At 44.4% G+C, this 9,641-nt stretch overlaps 2 protein-coding genes across 3 annotated transcripts; one reads left to right on the top strand and one right to left on the bottom strand.

Annotated features, from left to right (window-relative positions):
• On the top strand, window positions 4,329–6,287 carry LOC110435924 (uncharacterized mitochondrial protein AtMg00810-like). The gene is made up of 3 exons (XM_021462033.1): window positions 4,329–4,470; window positions 5,444–5,754; window positions 5,829–6,287. Exons 1-3 carry the CDS (start codon window positions 4,329–4,331, stop codon window positions 6,285–6,287), a joined length of 912 nt encoding a protein of 303 aa, XP_021317708.1.
• Window positions 6,840–9,437, bottom strand: LOC8155638 (putative F-box/FBD/LRR-repeat protein At1g78760). Of its 2 annotated transcripts, none has more exons than XM_002489087.2 (3): window positions 8,179–9,437; window positions 7,154–7,256; window positions 6,840–7,055 (listed from the first exon to the last, which is right to left on the bottom strand). In XM_002489087.2, the coding sequence occupies exon 1, from the start codon at window positions 9,112–9,114 to the stop codon at window positions 8,500–8,502; it is 615 nt and encodes a 204-aa protein (XP_002489132.1). In that variant the 5' UTR covers window positions 9,115–9,437; the 3' UTR covers window positions 6,840–7,055; window positions 7,154–7,256; window positions 8,179–8,499. The 2 variants fall into 2 exon arrangements, with proteins under 2 accessions (XP_002489132.1, XP_021316851.1); XM_021461176.1 differs by having other exon boundaries at window positions 7,154–7,179.

Raw genomic sequence — 9,641 nt, 5'->3', positions numbered from 1 at the left:
TGGCTTGGGGAGCTCGGGCGAACCTAGTGGCTCCGATACCAGCCTTGATATATATATAGGTATATATATATATATATATATATATATATATATATATATATACTTCAATTCGATGGCATTCTCTGGCGTTTTAGGCTGGACACGTCAGCTGGATTAACTGTTCACCGTCCGTTCGTGCGACGCGCGCCCTCTTCGAGCGCGGGCCCAGGTGCAGGCCCTAGTTGTCACACAACTGAGTACTGTGCGCGGTAAGAGTAAATAGTGAGGATGATTCTGAAAACAAACTAATTTTGGATCTGCAAGTGATGACGGTTGGTTAAGCAAGGAGGAGGACTAGTCAGCCGCAACTAGAAACTAGTGGTGAGTGGTGACAGTAACGCGAAAGCAGCGACGCCATCAATATTTGTGCTGATCGAGTGAGGCCTTGTTTTAGTTCGTAAAAATTTTTAAGATTCTCTATCAAATCGAATCTTTGGTCGCATGTATACAGTATTAAATATAGACGAAAATAAAAACTAACTACACAATTTATCTGTAATTTGTGAGATAAATCTTTTGAGTCTAGTTACTCCGTGATTGGACAATATTTGTCAAATAAAAACGAAATGCTACAGTAGGCAAAAACAAAAATTTTTGCGAACTAAACAAGGCCTGAGTGTGAGTGTGAGCGAGTGAGGATAAGGCCAGCAAGAGATTACCCAAAACAACTAGCCAAATTTATTGATTTAGTTACTCTCTAAAATAGATTTGATAAAAAGATATTAGAGTACTTAAAGAGACTCTACAAAGAATGGCTAATGAGGTAGGCTATTCAAAAGTAGAGATCGAATAAGGTGTGATGGAGAGTTTCTAAATTTAAAGAGCCATTTATAGAGTCGGTTGGAGACGTTTTTCCTTCAAATTTAGCAAAATATACCTTTAAAAAATGATTTGACTAATCTTTTAGAAATGCTCTTACATCTCGAAGTTACTCCTCGGGGTTACAATTAATTAGTTGGCAAAGTTCGCTCATTTTTGCCAACTCTTGTGATGTCACTAACCATTGGCCGTCCTCCCTACTTTCTTAGGCTGGGCTTTGTTTAGTTCTAAAATATTTTGCAAAATTTCTCAGATTCTCCATCGCATCAAATCTTGCGGCACATGCATGGAGCACTAAATATAGATAAAAGAAATAACTAATTATACAGTTTACCTGTAATTTATAAGACGAATCTTTTAAGCCTAGTTAGTCCATGATCGGACAATATTTGTTAAATACAAACGAAAGTGCTACTATTTCTATTTTGCAAAAAAAAATGGAACTAAACAAGGCCCTTGTTTAGTTCACCCAAAAACCAAAAACTTTTCAGATTTTCCGTCACATCGAATCTTGCGGCATATGCATGGAGCATTAAATATAGATGAAAACAAAAACTAATTACACAGTTTGCTTGAAAATTACTAGACGAATCTTTTAAGTCTAGTTACTCTATAATTGGACAATGTTTGTCAGTGGCAAAATTCAAAAAATATTGAACCTAAACAAGACCTATCCACAAATCGTTTTGCCGCCGCAAAGCTTGGTGGAGATGAACGAACTTGATAGTATATCTCGGCATGTGTGTGTCCATTCGGCATAAAAATGCGACCTTTTATGCACTCGCTCGCTCTCCACACATGACAATAGCTATCGATAAAAAAAAAACTCTAGTTCTCAATTAATTTTTAGCTTTTTTTTCTTACATGGACCGTTTCAAGAAAAAAACCATCTTGACTTGTTATTTAATTTTGGTGGACAAAATTGGTTGGAATTGGAACAAGTCGTTGTTGACGTTTAAATTTTGCCCAGGCCAAATTTAAGAGGCCCATGATTAGCTTTAGCCCAACGTAAATAAAATTCTTTAAAGCAACACAATAATAATACCACATTGATTTTCTAATGATATAAGACCACCCATAATCCCTATAAAATAGAGGGTACGTGACTGATTAAGACATCCAAAACCAAATCGTCGTTTTTACATCTATATATTATATATAATATCTTCTTTTACCCCAAATCTCTTCTAACTCCTCGTTGTTGTTTGTCCCTTGATTCAATGGAGGATGGCGCCCTACTCTTATTGGGCAACCCGATGTGTTCTTGCCTTAGTGGGGTCATGCTTGTTTGTCACGTGAGCAATTGATTACCTTTTGGTGGTTTGCCGGTAAATCTCTCCATCCTTTATCACGTAAATATACATTTTTGTTGCGTTCTTTAGTCCATGACAACTCAGTTGATCTAGTCTTTGCTGTACGTGACAAATCTTAGTGGAGATAGACAAACTTGATGGTATATCTGCGCATGTGTGTATCCATGTCGCATAGAGCAATGCATCCATGTGTTCACGTACGCATGAGAATATCTTAAACTCAGCTACTTACATGACGCATGTTGCCAGAGAGAAAAAACACATAGTTTTCTTTTGGTGGATGAAATTAATTGGTTGGAGCAAGTGTATCAAAGCCTTACATATTACAAGCATCATATGATCAATCCCATGCCAAGTTGCCAACAATTTTTGGTTCATCTTTTTAGACGTTGTTTGCTTGTCTGCCACGGCTTCGCCACAACATTCTTTGATAGCCATATGAAAAAGGGAACCCATTTTTTTGTTGTTGTCCTAGTTTGGTGAGCCACAAAAGAATATCCCTTGGTCGTCTTTTTTTGGCGAGCCATAAAAGAATCTCTATATAAGGAACTGATCCCTTGGTTGTTGTCTTAGTTTGCTAAGCCACAAAAGAATCTCTATATAAAAAGGAACCGATCCTTTGGTTGTTGTCTTAGTTTGGCGTGCCACAAAAGAGTCTCTAGGTAAATAGGAACCGATCCCTTGGTTGTTTGTTGTTTTAGTTTGTCAAGCCACAAAAGAGTCTCTAGGTAAAAAGGAACCGATCTATTGGTTGTTGTCGAGCCACAAAAGAGTCTCTAGGTAAAAAGAATCGATCGCTTGGTTGTTGTCCTACTTTGTCGAGCCACAAAAGAGTCTCTAGGTAAAAATAAACCGATCCCTTGGTTGTTGTCCTAGTTTGTCGAGCCACAAAAGAGTCTCTAGGTGAAAAGGAACCGATCTCTTGGTTGTTGTCTTAGTTTGGAGAGCCACAAAATAATCTCTAGGTAAAAAGGAACTGTTCTCTTGGTTGTTGTCTTAGTTTGTCGAGCCACAAAAGAACCTCTAGATAAAAATGAACCGGTTGGTTGTTGTCTTAGTTTGTCGAGCCACAAAAGAATCTCTAGGTAAAAAGGAAACGATCTCTTGGTTGTTTTCTTCTTTTGTCGAGCCACAAAAGAATCTCTAGGTAAAAAGGAACCGATCTCTTGGTTGTTGTCTTAGTTTGTCGAGCCACAAAAGAATCTCTAGGTAAAAAGGAACCGATCTCTTGGTTGTTGTCTTCTTTTGTGGGAGCCACAAAAGAATCTCTAGGTAAAAAGGAACCGATCTCTTGGTTGTTGTCTTAGTTTGTCGAGCCACAAAAGAATCTCTAGGTAAAAAGAAACCGATCTCTTGGTTGTTGTCTTCTTTTGTCGAGCCACAAAAGAATCTCTAGGTAAAAAGGAACCGATCTCTTTGTTGTTGTCTTAGTTTGTCGAGCCACAAAAGAATCTCTAGGTAAAAAGGAACCGATCTCTTGGTTGTTGTCTTAGTTTGTCGAGCTACAAAAGAATCTCTTGGGTTTAGGGTTTAGGGTTTAGTTTGTCGAGCTACAAAAGGAATCTCTTGGCGGTGGTCTCAGCTCCCACGCCACACCTCGCTGTCTTCGGTACTCCTCCTCGCTACGATCACCTTCGAGTCTTTGGGTGTGCGTGTTACCCGAACACCACCGCCACTGCTCCTCACAGCTGGCTCCTCGTTCGACTCTCTGTGTCTTCCTTGGGTACTCCCCGGATCACAAGGGGTACCGCTGCTACGACCTTACCACTCGTCGAGTCCTCATCTCTCGCCATGTGGTGTTCGATGAGTCTGTCTTCCCCTTTTCCACCACCACCACTTCCGCTTCCACCTCGGAGCTTGACCTCTCCTCTGTTTTTCCTACTGACCTGGTGGTCGAGCCACCTTTGCCGGTGTTTCTTGCCGGTACTGCTACGCAGCCGGTCGCCCGTGACACCCAGGGGCCAGTACCCTACCCGGGCCTCGAGGGGTCACCTTCCGGACCGATCCCTGCGCACGACATGGGTCCGACTCAAGCCCCACCGGCACGCTTCGCCCAGCCAGTGCGCGTCTACCAGCAACGTGCCCACAACGCGGTCCCAGACAGTCGACTCTAGCCCCACCGGCACGCTTCGCCCAGCCGGTGCGCGTCTACCAGCGATGTGTCCGGCTGGCGCCCCTGCCTCCGTCGGCACAGGTGGCCCCCTCTTCGCCGGGGTCACCTACGCCACCGGCGGCGTCTTCCACGCCGGCGACACCGACACCGTTGTCGCGGCCCCCAGCTGGCCGTGTCGCGACGCTGGTGTACCACCCACCGCTTCTGCACCGACACACGCGTCATATTCACCCTAAGTTGATCTGGACTCACAAGCGCCGGGTTGACGACACTCTCGAGCGGTACAAGGCTCACTGGGTTCTCCGGGGCTTCACTCAGCGCCCCGGTGTCAACTAGACGAGACTTTCAGCCCAGTGGTGAAGCCGACTACCGTCCGCACGGTCCTCTCGCTAGCTCTCATTCGCGGGTGGCCTATGCAACAGCTGGACGTCAAGAATGCCTTCCTGCATGGCATTCTCACTGAGACAGTCTACTGCAGCCAGCGTTCGCCTAAACGGCCTAAACGGCCGATTAGGCGGTCATTAAACGGTAAACAGTGGCAAACTATTTTGTTTAGGGGGTAAACGGGAAATTAAACGGTTGACCGTTTAAACAGTCAAAAAAAAAACGGGGAAAACGGTCTAAACGGCCTACACGGAATGGTTGTAAACGGTATAAACGTGATAAACGGCTATTTAAATGGCCGTTTAGGCAAACAACAGGTGAATCTAGTTGAATTTTATATCAACAATTTGTATACTTAAATTTATTATATTTATGAATATATAAAATTGATTTGTTATATGCATAAATATATATATTTAATTCTTCTAACATGCATAAACATATATACATAATAAAATAAATGGTTTTTAGTTGCATGAATATGTATAAATGATAGAATGATTGATTTTACATTAAAAAATATGCACATTTTTGTAATATTGTGTACGTTTAGACCGTTTTAATCCGTTTAAACACCGTCTAAACAATTTAAACGCTAAACAAAGGGTGACCGACTGTTTACCGTTTAGGATAATGTAGTGACTACAGCCAGCCGACCGTGTTTATTGACTCCTCTCGTCCCGACATGGTGTGTCGGCTCAACAAATCTCTCTATGGCCTCAAGCAGGCCCCCCGGCGTGGAACCATCGGTTTGCTACTTTCCTACTGACCCTAGGATTTGTGGAGGCCAAGTTCGACACTTCTCTGTTCATCTACCACCATGGTGCTGAGACGGTGTACCTGCTGTTCTATGTTGATGACATTGTCCTCACAGCCTCCAGTGAGTCCCTCCTTCGCCGGCTCATAGCATCACTTCAGCAGGAGTTTGCTATGAAGGATTTGGGTGCACTCGATCACTTCCTCGGGGTCACTGTTGAACCTCATCCTGCCAGGTTACTTCTTCACCAGCGGCAGTACACTCTTGATATCCTGAAGCGAGTTGGGATGACTGACTACAAGCCTGCTCCACTCCGGTTGACACACAAGGCAAGCTATCGGAGGCTGAGGGTACCCCAGTTACAGATCCCACTGTATATCGGAGTCTTGCCGGTGCACTTCAGTACCTCACCTTCACCCGACCTGACATCACCTATGCATTTCAGCAGATATGTCTCCATATGCATGATCTTCGTGAGCCACACCTCACCGCTCTCAAGCGGATCCTACGCTACCTCCGCGGCAGCGTCGACTTCGGTCTCCTCCACCGGCGGTCGTCCTCCACCGAGCTCATCGTCTACACTGACGCCGACTGGGCCGGGTGTCCGGACACCCGCCGCTCCACCTCCGGCTACGCCGTCTTCCTAGGCGGCAACCTGGTGTCCTGGTCGTCCAAGCGCCAGCCGCTTGTCTTCGTCTCCAGTGCCGAGGCGGAGTACCGCGCTGTTGCTAATGGCGTGGCTGAGGCTTCCTGGCTTCGGCAGCTCCTCGCCGAGCTCCATAGCCCTCTCTCACGGAGCGCGCTGGTCTACTGCGACAACGTCAGTGCGGTGTACCTCTCCACCAACCCAGTCAAACACTAGAGGACCAAACATGTGGAGATCGATCTACACTTCGTTCGGGATCGGGTCACCATCGGCGATGTTCGCGTCCTCCACGTCCCGACCACCTCCTAGTTCGCCGACATCTTCACTAAGGGTCTCCCGTCCTCGACCTTCATCGAGTTCCGCTCCAGCCTCAACATCACCAGTGGCTAGTTGGGTCTGTGGGGGGGGCTCGTGTGTTGTACTTCTTTTCGTGTCCAGTCTGCAAACTCCGCTGCGCCGGTAGTTCAGACTGGGGGTGTGTTGGAGTATATGAGTATTAGGCCCATGGGGCAGGTATATGAGTATCAGGCCCATGTATGGAACCCTACTTAGCTACCCTTCTAGGGTTGGCCCATTAAGGAATTATTCATTGTAGCAGTTATAATCCCCACTTTAGTTTTTTTTATAATTACTGGATCATATTAATTCTTTTTCTTCATTATTAACACGAAATTCAACATTTATGTTGCCTATTTTTTTTGTGGGTATACTTTAAAACTCAGTAGACAAGGCACACATATTCTGCAAATATAGAAATAACAAAAAAAAAACATCAATAGTTAACTTACTTTCAGAAGATAAAGAATCCTTCTTTTGGATGGTAACCACCTCAGAAGATACACCATAGGTATTTAAGATCATTAGAAGTTTATCAAGCACTCCATCCTCCTGATATTTGACTTCAATTGCTTTGAGGCATTTAGATACCATGGATCCTTCCCTTGGGCTGTGGCATCCAATTGCTTTGACAACTGGTTGTGGCACCTGTTTTAGATGAAAAAACATGCACAGAGATGAATCAAATATATGTAAAGTTTTAACCGAAACAAGTGATGACATAGGTAGGAAACAAATAATGGTACCTTGGACAGTTGAAGAGTAAGCTTCTCTAGAATTGGTGAATGTTGGAGAAAGTAAATTAGCAATCTGAAGTCATCAGCAACACACAGTGTTCGCCTAAACGGCCTAAACGGCCGATTAAACGGTCATTAAACGGTAAACGGTGGCAAACTGTTTTGTTTAGGGGGTAAACGGGAAATTAAACGGTTGACCGTTTAAACGGTCAAAAAACGGGGAAAACGGTCTAAACGGCCTACACGGAACAGTTGTAAACAGTATTAAACGTGCTAAACGGCTGTTTAAACGGCCGTTTAGGCAAACACCAGGTGAATCTAGTTAAATTTTATATCAACAATTTGTATACTTAGATTTATTATATTTATAAATATGTAAAATTGATTTGTTACGTGCATAAATATGTATATTTAATTCTTCTAACATGCATAAACATATATACTTAATAAAATAAATGGTTTTTAGTTGCATCAATATGTATAAATGATAGAATGATTGATTTTACATTAAAAAATATGCACATTTTTCTAATATTGTGTAAAACCGTTTAGACCGTTTTAATCCGTTTAAACACCGTCTAAACAGTTTAAACGCTAAACGAAGGGTGACCGACTGTTTACTGTTTAGCGTTTAGGATAACATTGGCAACACACCACTCATTGAGCAACAATGTTTTCAAGTTTCTAAATATAGGGCGCCATTTAAAATCCTTTCTGCAGACAAACTGAAAATTGCAAAGGAGTAGGGTATGGTTCAAGGTATACCTTCAAAGCACTTAACTCCTAAACATTGAATTATATGTGAAATGTGTGCAGGTTTCTTGTACCATAAGAAATTAGGTGAAAGCAGAAGCTAAAAACATTTGAAATTGTATGCTTTCAAATTGTAGTTATTATAAGTTCAAACATCCACGTCCTCCAACAGATGCGAACAGAGAAGATGATACATGCTTTCCGAAGATGTACATAATATGCAGGAGATATGATGGTAGGGGAGGCAGATAAGACTAAAAGCTACAAAAGTGCAAGCATACCACTTCAGGTAGAGCTATCAACTCCAAATTTGTTGTGCCTGACAAGCCCCCAAGAAGCACACATTGATTGTCTTCGTCATCATCATAATAGAGATTCCCATAGCATCCATCACAGTCGCCATGACCACAATCCCCATAGTAATTTCTAGGGCATTTATCACAGCACTCGTCATCAAACCGGACAAATGCTTTTGCCAGTGACGACATGCTCTCAAGCACAGGAGTAAACCCCCAATTGTCAGATAGCTGCAAGGAAACAAGACTGGGGGCCGAAATGCTACTGCGCGGGACAAAGCAGAAACTGGAGTGAGTGATTCTAATCTAAGATGTTTCACTGATGGAAACAACATCCTGCCGCCCTGGATTCTGCAAGATATCAGCTCTAGATGTTCCAGTGCAGGGCATGCAGCCTGATAGATCTAGCATCACGCCTGGTATTTCCACTTCGCCTAGTTCCAACCAAGTCAGGTGCTGCGAGACGAGTGGCGCGGCAGCAGGCTCCAGCATATTCGCGTCAGTGTAGATCCAAACCTTCAGCACCCGAGCTCGGTACTCCGCCACTACGCGGCGGACCCATTCCTCTGCAACCTTGAAGCAGAACGCCTGGGTAGACCACACGAACGGGCGGCAAAATATGTCGCACACGTCCAGCGGCGAGAGGCTGTCGCGGAGGCGCAGGAAGTTGGTGACGAACCTGTGCAGCCACCGGACGCTCCACCGCTTGTCGTCGTCGCGGGCGATGTGCAGCGCGGCCGTGAACCGCCACAGGTGGCGCCAGCGCCGGGCCAGCACGCAGGTCCGCACGGCGTCCTCCGAGGGCAGCAGCGACAACACGAGTAGGAGGGCGTCGTCGGGGAGGGAACCGAGGCGGTCGTCGTTGCCCGCCGTGGCCGCCGCTCCCTCACAGTCACAGCTCTCGCGGCTACGCTTCGGCATTTCGCCGAGCAGCTGGTGAGCTCCAGTTGTCTACAGACCACAGCTGCCTGCCGTAGTCTGCAGTGTCTAAAAATTGTTTGGCTCGTTTTTGGAGTCTCGGGTTTGTTAAACTTTGGTAGGCCGCGCTGATGGAAAACAAGAGAGGAAATTTAGCATCACAAAATGATGCATTTCCTAATTTAGTACTGAAATATATCCAATAAATATAGCACTAACTTTAGGGGCTGTTTGGATTGGAGGTTTTTCAAAGGAATTTCAAAGGATTAGGAATCCTGTTTTGCTGACATTATGTACCGTTTGGAATAAAGAATTGGAGCTCACCATTCTTGTGGAAAGGTTTCTTCTGCTGAACAAAACACAGGAATTTTTACATCCACTTAGATCCAAAGTTTATGTGGAAGCCCGAGGCGCTCTCTGCACCGGCTCTGTCCGGGTGTGCCTAACTGGCTAAGCATGCTTCTGGAGAGGATTAGGCAGGAGAGAGAAGCAATGGGGAGAGAACAAGTAGACAAAAGGGTAGCTAGGCT

Source organism: Sorghum bicolor, chromosome 5 (assembly GCF_000003195.3).
Source record: "Sorghum bicolor cultivar BTx623 chromosome 5, Sorghum_bicolor_NCBIv3, whole genome shotgun sequence".
NCBI lineage: Eukaryota > Viridiplantae > Streptophyta > Magnoliopsida > Poales > Poaceae > Sorghum > Sorghum bicolor.
This window is presented reverse-complemented; position numbering and strand designations above follow the sequence as displayed.